This window comes from Phycomyces blakesleeanus (genome assembly GCF_001638985.1).
Source record: "Phycomyces blakesleeanus NRRL 1555(-) unplaced genomic scaffold PHYBLscaffold_28, whole genome shotgun sequence".
NCBI classification, from domain to species: domain Eukaryota; kingdom Fungi; phylum Mucoromycota; class Mucoromycetes; order Mucorales; family Phycomycetaceae; genus Phycomyces; species Phycomyces blakesleeanus.
In genome coordinates, this window is record NW_017265161.1 from 31,978 (window position 1) to 44,346 (window position 12,369).

Consider the following 12,369-nt stretch of genomic DNA (forward strand, 5'->3'; position numbering starts at 1 on the left):
GTTGCTGTGCTTGAAAAGGCCCAGAACACATGCTTACGCATGATTTTTGGAGGTCACTCCACATCTTCTACATCTGTTTTCCGTCACCTTGGGAATCTTCCTAGCATGAGGGAGAGGATCTTGACTCTTGGTTTCAAGTTTGTATATCGTGCTTTCTGGTTGCCTGATGAGGCTCTGTTTACTCTTCTTCGACCTGTTCTTACAAACCCAGCACACCAATAGTTTAAGCTTTTAGCTAATCCCATTTGGTTGTCTCTCTCCAATCGTCAGAATGCTGATTCTAAAGCTTGCAAGCATGCCATTCGTTCATTTTTGAACCAGGGCCTCTTCTTGCAACGCTCTCAACAAATACTTCTCTCTGCTTGCCGTCCTTCTCTTGGTGTTGACCGTATTCTCTGGCTTCCCATGACTAACTATGAACGTAGTAGATTCATACGTTGGCGTATGGGGTGGCTTCCTGGACGTCCTCAACCTTGTTCCTGTGGATTGCATACCACCAGCCGTCATCATGTCATTGAGTGCACTGGAGCTGCAATTCGTCTCCATCTCTATTCTACAGTACAACCCAATCCAATTGATTATGTACTCAATATGCTGCCTCTGAAGAAACCTAAAAACAACAAGAACAATGCCTTCTGGATCTTTACTTGGCCAATTCTTTGTAGAATAATGTTGGACATAGAACAGATCTGTCTCCCTGGGGTTAATCTTGCTGATCATGCTGCAACAGACAGAGGACAACTCTTCTTGAACTGGCTACCCAAATGAGACTGGCCATCTCCTTTTATTTTTAGTCTAGATCTGTATTAGTCTTAGTTTCCATTTATTGCATGAATTTCATGCATGCTTCATATTTTATCCTTATCTCCCTTTTTTTGTATCCCCTAGCTTAGTTTCCCTTTCTAGTTTTTCCCATTTTCCCCTTGGGTTTTTTTCCTTTCTATTATTCTTTTTTGTACTCTTAAAGGCAGGCAATAGCTCTATAGTGCGTGTGCCCACTAGCCTTTCAATAAAAATCTTTTACCTACACCAAGAAACCATAATTGTTTTTATATATCTACCAATTTTTATTTTTTTTAATTGACTTTTTTTCAAATTGTTGGAATCATCATTGCAATCATCTTCACATCTGCGCCGAAATCACTTAAGATTGTCAGCATCTCCAACTACATCTCAATTGCCTGTACCTCTGTTATCGTCTCCAGCTCTTTTCTCCTTCTCTGAAGGTGGTTCTGGTGTTTTACCATCAACTTCGCACTTTTTTGTCCCAGTTTCAGACCTTTCTTTTTCTGCTTTGCCTGCTTCTGGTTCCCACGAAATTTTTTTTCAAGCTCCTACAACAATGATTGGTTCCCAAAAACAGGTGATTAATTCCACTGGCCGCCCTACTCCCACTGCTCTCATTTTGTCTGGCCTCAAGGCAGACTTTAAAAAATTGCACAATGTTTTGTCCTGTTCACATTGCCAGACTACAGGCAAAATTGTTTCTAATGGGTCTACTTCTTGTACTGGTAGCCCACAGTTTAAATGCAAATGTGGTGCAACATTTACTGCTTCATCCATGCAATCTTTGATCAATGCAGTCCAACACAAAATTCCTGAAGTTCGTTCTGCAAGTGAGCCTGTTGTGTCCCCTTCTGTTTCTATCTTGGGTCATAGTATTTCCATGGCAGATATCCATGAAATTGAATCTGATGTTGCACCTGTTCTTCCAACTGTAATGCCCACTCTTCAGGATATTTGGGACCGTTTCCAGGCTTATGATGAACATCTTTCTGCATTGGAGGCTGTTCAAAAAGAGAATATTGAGTTGCGTAAGGCTCTTGCTACTGCAAACGCCACTATTGCACGTTTGACAAAGGAGAATGTTGATTTTTCTGTTGGTGCTGCAGCATCCAAATATGCTACTATTGCTGCCTCTGTTCCAGTTGTTTCTCAGGCTGATTTTCCATCACTTCCTGCATCCCCGACCCATCATTCCACTGAACCCACCAAGACTTTCGTTTCTAAAACACCACGTAAAAGGGCTCCAACTGCTAGAGCCATTGCTGCTGTTGTTCGTGGCATGACAATTAAAGAAAATGCTGATCAGGGGTTTCAAATTATTTATGTACCTAATGCTATCCGTCTCCCCATTAGTACTCAACGTCAACGTCTTAGGAAATTAAAGATAGACAATGCACGTGTGCTGGATCTCCACTATCCTGATCGTAAGGTGATGGGAATGCTTGTACATAATGACTATGCTCCTGAGCTCAAGACTATCTTGGTGAGTTATGGTGTTACTACTTTGGATAACTTTGATCCTCTGGACCCTGTTCACCTCTGTGACCCAGCTCTGGCCTCTCTTTCACTTGATGATAGGGCAACAAAAGCTATACATGTTCACAATGATCGTATGCTACGTGCCATTGAATTCATTAGGGCTTCTGTCAAGTTCGCTGTTGCACGTTCCTTTTGCTCTCAGGGATGGATTAGTGATGACCAACTAGCTGAGATTGTTCCCCCACGACCCACCAAAAAAGACTTGGACATCTCTATACATACTGCCAGCATCACCATCCCTTCATTCTCTGATCTATGAATCCAGTAACAATTACATTATGGAATGCAAATGGTCTTGCAAAACAGACCATACCTACGATCCTTTCATATGCTCCACTTACTTCCCTTCTTTTTATCACTGAAATGTGGCTTTTGTCCCCCAATCGTTATCCTACTTCTTGGCAGCAGTACCATACCTATGGTCAGTCTGTCCCCAATGCTAGCCGTGGCTGCATGGGTATTTCTCTTCTTGTAAATCCTTCTTTCCCTTACCCCATTTCTATTGTTCCTTCTTCTTCTCCTTATGTTCTTTCTTGTATTGTATTTGATTTTCTTATTCATTGCATTTATCTTCCCCCTTCTCTTTCTGATGATGATGCAATTTCTATTCTTTATGACCTCCCCCTCTCTTCTTCTTCTATTCCTTCTTCTAACACTATTTTTTGTGGTGATTTTAATTCACGTATGGGATCCTTTCTTGGTGACCATGCTATCACTTCGCGAGGAACTTCTTTTCTTCAGTGGATCCAGGCAACTGGTCTCACTTGTTGGAATGAATTACTTGCATTTGGTATTCCTACCTTTCTTTCTGGTGGCTCTGGTACCTCACGTTCCAGTGTCATTGATTTATTTCTTTCTACGTCCCCCCTTCTCAATCCTTCTATGCAAATTCGTTCTGATCTTTCTTTAGGCTCTGATCACAAAATGGTCAACCTCACTTTCACTCCCTATGTTTCACCTCCCCCTCCCCCTACTAATCATCCGCACCTACTTTGGAATCTTTCCAAGCTTGCTCAGCCTGACACTCTCAAGATCTACATTGATACAGCTTCTGGGTCATTGGACAATCTGACAGAGCAGTTCAGTGCTTTCCTTTCTTCTTCTTCTCCTCCTCCTGTAGATTCTCTGTGCTCTGCTTTTGCTCAAGCTATCTATGATGCTCTGGACACTGCTGTTGGTCGTCGTACACCACGTACCATGCAAAAGTACTGGTTCTGGTCAGTGGACCTTCAAGAAGCAATGGATCTGAGAGAACGCAGCTACCAACGCTGGCGTCATTCTAGTGGTTTGCAGAAGGCTATATGCTGGATGCGCCATCAGAATGTATGTCATGCTGTTAGGTTATCAGTCCAGCGTCGTCAACGTGAAACATGGAAAGAATTCTGCAACAAATTGGCAACACAAGACTTTGCAAAGACAACAGCAACAATGAAACATATTAAAAGCCATCGTCAAACCAGTCCTGTCTTTGTGGATCCTGGTGGACCTCAAGTAGCTGCTAACAAAATGGCTGATCATCTTCAACAGATTTTCTCAGGTCAATTTCTTCCTGCACGCTGCCCTTCAGACCAGACAGTGATGATTTCATCACCAATTGCAATTGATGAATCATGTCCTTTTACTCATCTTTCTGTAGAGAGTGCAATTCTCAAGCTTCCTACACGCAAGGCTCCTGGTGTTGACCATCTTCGTGCTGAAATGCTTCACCCAATTGTTAAGCAAGTCTCTCCTGTTCTTTGTCTTTTGTTCCAGCTTTGTTGGCAATGGGGTTCTGCACCTCTTGCATGGCGTACTGCACAAGTTGTCCCCATCTTTAAAAAGGGTGATACTCATGACCCTGCTAACTATCGTCCCATTAGCTTAACGTCTATCCTGAGAAAAGCCATGGAATATTGTCTACAGTTTCCTCTTGAAGATGTGTCTCCAACAATTGACATTGCACAGGGTGGATTCCGACGTCAACGTAGCTCCCTTGATCAAGTTCTTTGTCTCCATGAGATGGTCTGTCGTCACACAGCTCTATTCAAAGCACCACCAGTCTTGGCTTTTCTTGATATCAAGTCTGCATATGACACTGTTGATCGTTCTGTAGTATGGACATCGTTACGTCCTCTTGCCTCTGATGCTATGTTAGCTTTGTTACAAAGTCTTTTTGACAATGTTCAAGTTGCGGTGTTGCTTTCTGGTGCAACATCCAGATCATTCCAACCATTGACTGGCGTTATGCAAGGATCTGTGCTTTCTCCCCACCTTTATTCTGTGTACATAAATTCTCTACCAGTTGCTCTTCGTGCTGCAGGGGAACTTTGTAACACAGTATTTAATCAGACTGCTGCCACAAGACTCAATGATCAATTAGTCAATTCACTACTTTTTGCTGACGATGTTGCCATTATTGCTACACCAGAAGCTATGTCTGTCATTCTGAATTCTGCTGAACAACATTCTCAAGAGCTAGGATATCGTTGGAGTCCCACCAAGTGCATGATCCTTCACCATTCTTGTTCTCTTTCTCCTTTGTCATTCTCTCTCTACAATGTGTCTATTCCTCATGCTCATTCGTTTCCTTACCTTGGTGTTCCCTTCTCAGCAAAGGGGACTATTGATCCATCTCTTCTCATCTCTCGTAATTGTGTCTCTGCTATCAACAGCATGCGTGCTCTTCAATCACTTGGTGTCAATCACACTGGGTTGTCACGTCTACTCTCAATTCGTTTGTATCGCCAGTTTATCCGTCCACAATTTGAGTATGGCCTGGCAATATCCTGCTTCAACATTAAACAAGTTGCTGTGCTTGAAAAGGCCCAGAACACATGCTTACGCATGATTTTTGGAGGTCACTCCACATCTTCTACATCTGTTTTCCGTCACCTTGGGAATCTTTCTAGCATGAGGGAGAGGATCTTGACTCTTGGTTTCAAGTTTGTATATCGTGCTTTCTGGTTGCCTGATGAGGCTCTGTTTACTCTTCTTCGACCTGTTCTTACAAACCCAGCACACCAATAGTTTAAGCTTTTAGCTAATCCCATTTGGTTGTCTCTCTCCAATCGTCAGAATGCTGATTCTAAAGCTTGCAAGCATGCCATTCGTTCATTTTTGAACCAGGGCCTCTTCTTGCAATGCTCTCAACAAATACTTCTCTCTGCTTGCCGTCCTTCTCTTGGTGTTGACCCTATTCTCTGGCTTCCCATGACTAACTATGAACGTAGTAGATTCATACGTTGGCGTATGGGGTGGCTTCCTGGACGTCCTCAACCTTGTTCCTGTGGATTGCATACCACCAGCCGTCATCATGTCATTGAGTGCACTGGAGCTGCAATTCGTCTCCATCTCTATTCTACAGTACAACCCAATCCAATTGATTATGTACTCAATATGCTGCCTATGAAGAAACTTAAAAACAACAAGAACAATGCCTTCTGGATCTTTACTTGGCCAATTCTTTGTAGAATCATATTGGACATAGAACAGATCTGTCTCCCTGGGGTTGATCTTGCTGATCATGCTGCAACAGACAGAGGACAACTCTTCTTGAACTGGCTACCCAAATGAGACTGGCCATCTCCTTTTATTTTTAGTTTAGATCTGTATTAGTCTTAGTTTTCATTTATTGCATGAATTTCATGCATGCTTCATATTTTATTCTTATCTCCCTTTTTTTGTATCCTCTAGCTTAGTTTCCCTTTCTAGTTTTTCCCATTTTCCCCCTTGGGTTTTTTTCCTTTCTATTATTCTTTTTTGTACTCTTAAAGGCGGGCAATAGCTCTATAGTGCGTGTGCTCACTAGCCTTTCAATAAAAATCTTTTACTTACACCAAGAAACCATTACGTTTTATGACACGTGGTGTAATAATCTGGTTGGCCTTAGTTCAAAAACCATATTTTACCAAGTTCAGACCTTCTTTTGAAAACCCCTTTTTATTTTTCTTCAAAATTTTAATTTTAATTTTAAATTCTTTTTTCTATTTTCACAAAATCGCCTTTTTTCAAGAACTGATTTTCTGAAAATTAAAATCTTTTCCCTTTATTTTTTCCCGAAATTGTTTTCTCTCTTTTCTTTTTATTTTATTCCTGCGCACTAAATGTTAGGCTTCCTCTCAAACACTACTTTATCAAAATTGTTAACTGAATAGTTTTTCCCTTTATTTATAGCATACTTCTTTCCAATATTTTTCTTTTCTTGTAATTATATATTATAACTTCATCTATTTCTTCTTTCATGACAAAATATTTATATAGTTATTTTTCTTTGTATTTTTATTTACGATTATCTCATTGAGTTTTATCTAGCTGTTGTAAATGAGTATTAACTACTGCTGTAATTGAGAATAAGTCTGAAGAAAATAATATAAGGCCTCAGCTATTTCAGTCAAAGGTGTCTACCGATTACTTTATTATTTAACACACAGGTTTAGCATGTATAATAGTGATTATATTTCATATGATGATATCACCATAATATGAGATACATCAGTGGATTATTATAAGCATAATTATAACTCATAAACACATTTACTTTCGATGTTAATACTTCATTGGGACTACACACCTTTATATAATTAATTATACATTAATTAGCCCAAGATCACGTTGCTCTGATTAAGGCTCAGATAGGATCGATTACCTGACCCCAGTCATATAATTTTCCCAATCTAAAATAATATAAATAGCAGTAGTAGTTCAGTGTAGGAACCTCGTCAAACTTTGATACAAAATCTTTTCTCAATAAACAAAACCTACACAAGTTCTCACGAATCTTCGTTCCTAATCTCAAATCTTCAATTCTTCCTCTTAAAAACTTCTTCAACTTTAACCACCACAACACTAGCTTATTTTGCTATATATTTTATCCATAAAGTAATATAAATATCTCTCTAAAATCAATTAATAAACAACTGTCAAATTTTTCTGATACAAGTTTTTTTCAAGACTCTGTCTATTATCTCTGATCTCTTTTGTAAAATTTCTTTCATTTTATTTATTTTTCTGTCAAATCTTTATAGAAGATTGACTACCCCCTCTTATTTTATTATTTTGTCCCGATTTTCTCTTTTATTTATCTCATAGTAAATTTCTCTTTAGCTAAATTCTTTACTCTATTAAACATTTCTTTCCTATAGGTAACTCTTTAGAATTAGTATTATTTACATCTCTTCTTTTAGTTTAAGTATTTCTCTAATCATTCAAAATATTTACACTCTTACCTTAGTATTAGTTTCTCTTCTTAAATTTTTTAACTGATCTATTTGTTAACAAAGAGACTATTTTATTATCTTAATTTATCTGATATCAAACCCAAATCCTCAATTCCTCTTTTCAATTCTCCTTCTTATATTCATTTACCTTTTCTTGTACATTTTCTACACACAACCAAATACCACATGTGACATCTTTATCAGATTGCGCTAAGCTGATAAATCAATATCCAGACAATATAAAAACAGGCAAAGAAGTATACTTAATAATAAAAAAGTATACTAAAAGAAGTATGGTCAAACAGACAAAGTAATATAGTAGATAAAAAATAATTTTATTTTGAACAGTTACTATTAATATTTATACTAATTATTTGGAATGTTTGTCTTAAGATCTTATTTGATATGATATCTCATCTGTAAGAATATTAATTTGAATTATTATTTCTGCTATGTAAGAATGTAAGTGAGAGTTAAAGTATTTAATCACAAAAAAAGATTCGTTTGCACTTTCCTCTTTTTGGAATAATTGATTTGAAATTCTTCTTTTGTTTAAGCTCTGGCTTGCCGGCTACGATATTTTTGATCCAGGGTATTATGATGATGATTAGCATTTGACAAAATTTCAGTTGTCTAGCAGTGCGGTAATATTGCAGAATTCTTTATAATTCTAAAGAAATTATATTGTATTAATTTTTTTTATTTTCTGATGGCGGCCAAGGCTGGATAGAAAGCAATTTTTCTATTTGTAGAGCAAAACACCAATAGGTACAACAAAAAAATATTATCTTATCAAAAATAACTTCACACAACCACATATTGTATCTTATTTTCTTACTAAATTTAACTGAGCAAATAAACTTGGAATTAATATTATTTTTATTATATTTTCTTTACAAACATAATTATTTTCATGCTTATAACTTAATAATTATTTTTATTTTATTTGTACTTAATGATAGTAAAAAATAAATTACATTTAATAGATCATCAATTATATAACTTTTTATTATATTTTTTAATAATTTATTTATTTAGTTATTTAACAAGTCAATTGCAAAGCTATAAGTATTACAATATGGGCATTTAATAAATATTGATTTTTTTATCTTATTTTCTGACAACAAGTTCTCTTAATATTTAATGCTGTTGATATTTTACTTGTTTGATTATCTGAGTATATTTAGTCAAGTCTATCAAGATTGATCAATAACACTGTTCTTCTCTTATTTTTTTTATTATTGATTTTATTATCTTTAATTCTACTTTCTCTTTTGAGTTTGTCTTTTTCTCTCTTATGGAAAAGAAAAGTTATTTTATATCTATGAACCCATTCAAACCTTGAAAACAGTGATAATATATTACCTGTCAATATTTATCACAAATATAAATATCACACTTATCATCTTTTAGAGCCAATTTTTTATTTTAATCCCAGCATGTTTTTACTTTCACCCTTTTTTCTCAAAAAGCAGTCTATCAAACCCCTCTGTTTTTTGCAGCAGGATTTATTGTCTATATTTTTTCTATATACATCCTGATTTTTATATTTTTTCATTAACTTTTTTACATATTATCCAAATCATCATATCAAAATCTTTACATCTGCATCATAGTCGTGGCAGATTGTCAGCATCTTCAACTACATCTTGGTTGCCTACAGCTTTGAACAGCTCTTCACCACTTTTCTATTCTCTACAAGTGATTTTAAGGTCTTTTCAACAACTTTACACTTTTTTCTCCCCATTTCATATCTTTCTTTTTCGTCTTTTCCTGCTTCAGTTTCCAGTGAAAATTTTTTTCGAGCTCAACCAATGATTGAATCTCAGAAATTGGTGACTCATCCAAAGGGTTTCCCCACTCCCACTGCTCAAATTTTGTTCAGTTTGAAGGTGGATTTCAAGACATTCTATAATGTTCTTGTACGTTCATTTTGTCAGACTGCAGACAAATTTGTTTGCAATGAGTTTACCACTTGTACAAATAGTTTCCGGCTCAAATGCAAATGTAACATCATATTTACTGCTTCAGCTATGCAAGCTTTAATTAATATGGTACAACACAAGATTTCTGAAGTCCAGTCTGCCAGTCTTTCTGTTTTCTCTGTTGATTCTGCTTGTGATAATAGCTTTTTAATGAAAGATATTGCTGATTTTGCTGACAATACTGCATTTATCATAGATGCTCTTAGAGTGGTTTATTGACATAGACACTAAACAATATATATAGTGATTTCCAAAATCGAAAAAAGATTATTTCACTTTAAAGTTTGTACATTTAGCCTCTGCTAAAGATGAGGGGTTAAATCTTTCTAATATTCTTATATGGTAATTTATGTTAGTTACTATTAGTATTTTGAATCAGAGTAATTTTATTTTCTCTTTTTTCTATTATTCATTTTCTTGTTTCTTTTATACTTCTATTTATCTTAAAAAATGCCAAATACCAATTGTCTATTTGTTTTCATCAACCCACTCAATCTGGAATGTGTGGTAGATATCCTTCTCAGTTTACTCATATTGAAAGCAACATTGAGACAAATGCGGATCTGGCTGTCTTGGACAATGAACCAATCAGAAATGACAAATAAGAAGACATGAGAATATATAAGATATAGAGAAAGTAGAAGACATTGAGGAAATTCAAGTATTGGAGGATACCAAAAGTGTACAAGGCTACTCTGCTTTATCAAACAAAATCAGTTAGGATGAAGATATTGCGATATTGCTTTTGAAAGTTGTCTTGGATACTGATGTTCACAATAAGATCTGATATGCAAATATACATAAGAGAAAGATTAATTATATTTAGAAATTCTTCTTGGAGACTTTCAAGATCAATGACAACTTTGATGGCCTATCAGCTTCCTTTAAAGCAAATGTGGACACCAACAAGTGCAAAAATAAGTTCAAGTCAATAAGAAAGACCTTTAAAAAAGCTAATAGGACATATATCTAAATCAGTCATGACTGTAGATTCTATCTATCACTTTGGTATGAGAAAATGCAAGAGATTACTTTTGTTGTGATAGTTGAAGTTGAAGAAGTTTTTAAGAGAAAGAATTAAAGATTTGAGATTGAGGAACAAAGATTCATGAGAACTTGTGTAGGATTTGTTTATTGAGAAAGATTTGATATCAAAATTTGACGAGATTTTTATACTAAACTACTACTGCTATTTATAATATTTTGGATTAGAAAAATTATATGCCTGGAGTCAGGTAATTGATTCTATCTGAGTCTTGATCAGAGCAATGTGATCTTGGGATAATTAATGTATGATTAATTATATAAATGTGTGTAGTCCTAATGAAGTATTAACATCAAAAGTAAATGTGTTTATAAGTTATAATTATGCTTATAATAATCCACTGATATATCACATATTATAGTGATATCATCATATGAAATATAATTACTATCATGCATGCTAAACCTGTGTCACTGCAAAAACACCTTAAAATAATTGAATTCCACTTACCTGGAATTATCGATAATAGTAGCCAAAAAATTACAACCCAGTTCATTTCCTGTGTTTAGCAGCGAGAATATATTTAAAGACATATCATTGGCCTAATATATATCAGAGTCCCTGAGAGAATTTTTTCAAAATAATAAAGACAATTATAACAAGCAACGGCTGTTACACACTTCCTTTATTATTAAAAAAAATTAAGTGAAAAAATGTTTTCCATTGCCAATCCCGATGAAGTTCGTTGCAAATGCACAAGATGCAATCGCAATCCTCTTGGATACACCATGACAGATAAAAGAACTGCCAAGCGTCATGCCCAGAATGATAATGACAGGAATATGGATAAAACCATTAATGGTAAATTAAGTTATCAATTTTTCATTTATTTATATGATGTATTCTAATCCATTAGAACAAATAGTTTTGACAGCCGAAGTAAACACTGGTGAAGCTGATATGGACGTAGATCAAATTGAAGAACATATTGAAAGTAATAGTATTTTATTTTTTATACCCAATGCGCACTCTATTTAAACTCGGTACCAATAGATGATAATTACTCCAATGGTGCACCCTCACCAGAGCAGTATGTCAATACCCACTTACCTCTTTTGGTGGAAGAATCTCTTTTTGAAACAGAGGAGTATACCTCAGAGTATGAGTCTGAATATGAGTCGTCGGATGAATTTGAGCAAGAAGAACAGAACAGAGAGCAAGAACAGGGTAAATATTAAAAATAAACTATGATTGAAGAAAAAAGGTTTGAATTAAAGAAATAAAAAATTAATATTATTTTATGATAACTTACAGAGTCTACAGAAAACCTTCCAGAGAATATTTGGCATCGAGTAATTGCGGTTTTCACTGTGATATTTATTTCTAGCTTCATTGTGGATGAAGGCGCAGTAATTTTGATTACATTCATAAATACAATCCTCGAACATTATGGAGAGGATTTCCGACTTCCCACAAGCATTCCGGGTTTGAGGAAAATGACAGGATACAATGACTTGACAAACGGCGTATCAAAATATGTAGCATGCAGTAATTGTCACACATTGTACGATTACAGCAACAACACACATACATCCTGCAATTTCAAAAGAGTTGGTAGTAAGACGCATTGTAAGAATGATCTCTACAAGTCTAGTATGAAGAACGCCATGATTCCAAAGTGCACATTTGTTTATAACTCGTTGACAACTACCTTGAAAAAAATGTTTACACGTCCTTCTTTTGAGAGTATGATCAACAGATGGAATTGTGAACCAAAAGTCGACGGTACTTTATTTGATGTATATGATGGAAAGATGTGGAACGAATTAGTGGATAAGGATGGTGTCCAGTTTGTTTCGAAGGAACGATCATTACTATG

At 35.7% G+C, this 12,369-nt stretch overlaps 6 protein-coding genes across 6 annotated transcripts in view; 5 read left to right on the plus strand and 1 right to left on the minus strand.

Annotated features, from left to right (window-relative positions):
* The window catches only part of PHYBLDRAFT_173931 (hypothetical protein), a gene marked incomplete at both ends in the record, with an annotated part of 4,578 nt that extends 3,810 nt beyond the window's left edge, over positions 1-768 (plus strand). Inside the window, one exon of the mRNA XM_018437139.1 lies at positions 236-768. Within this exon, the coding sequence (XP_018285637.1) occupies positions 236-768 (533 nt within the window). The remainder of the gene's footprint in view (positions 1-235) is intronic.
* A 574-nt stretch (positions 769-1,342) lies between these two features.
* PHYBLDRAFT_173932 (hypothetical protein) lies at positions 1,343-2,584 on the plus strand (the record flags this gene model as incomplete). The annotated part of the gene is made up of 1 exon (XM_018437140.1): positions 1,343-2,584. One exon carries the CDS (start codon positions 1,343-1,345, stop codon positions 2,582-2,584), a length of 1,242 nt encoding a protein of 413 aa, XP_018285638.1.
* A 104-nt stretch (positions 2,585-2,688) lies between these two features.
* PHYBLDRAFT_173933 (hypothetical protein) lies at positions 2,689-5,877 on the plus strand (the record flags this gene model as incomplete). Its single annotated transcript, XM_018437141.1, has 3 exons — positions 2,689-4,093; positions 4,916-5,250; positions 5,332-5,877. 3 exons carry the CDS (start codon positions 2,689-2,691, stop codon positions 5,875-5,877), a joined length of 2,286 nt encoding a protein of 761 aa, XP_018285639.1.
* An 898-nt stretch (positions 5,878-6,775) lies between these two features.
* Positions 6,776-7,708, minus strand: PHYBLDRAFT_73292 (hypothetical protein; the record flags this gene model as incomplete). Its single annotated transcript, XM_018442820.1, has 4 exons — positions 6,776-6,874; positions 6,950-7,162; positions 7,530-7,567; positions 7,669-7,708. The coding sequence occupies 4 exons, from the start codon at positions 7,706-7,708 to the stop codon at positions 6,776-6,778; spliced, it is 390 nt and encodes a 129-aa protein (XP_018285640.1).
* Positions 7,709-9,334: 1,626 nt separating this feature from the next.
* On the plus strand, positions 9,335-9,724 carry PHYBLDRAFT_73293 (hypothetical protein; the record flags this gene model as incomplete). Its single annotated transcript, XM_018442821.1, has 1 exon — positions 9,335-9,724. The coding sequence occupies one exon, from the start codon at positions 9,335-9,337 to the stop codon at positions 9,722-9,724; it is 390 nt and encodes a 129-aa protein (XP_018285641.1).
* A 1,479-nt stretch (positions 9,725-11,203) lies between these two features.
* PHYBLDRAFT_151114 (hypothetical protein) lies at positions 11,204-12,343 on the plus strand (the record flags this gene model as incomplete). Its single annotated transcript, XM_018432606.1, has 4 exons — positions 11,204-11,351; positions 11,407-11,484; positions 11,544-11,717; positions 11,805-12,343. Coding segments are annotated over 4 exons (939 nt in total), but the record flags the coding sequence as incomplete, so codon positions are not given.
* Positions 12,344-12,369: the final 26 nt, after the last annotated feature.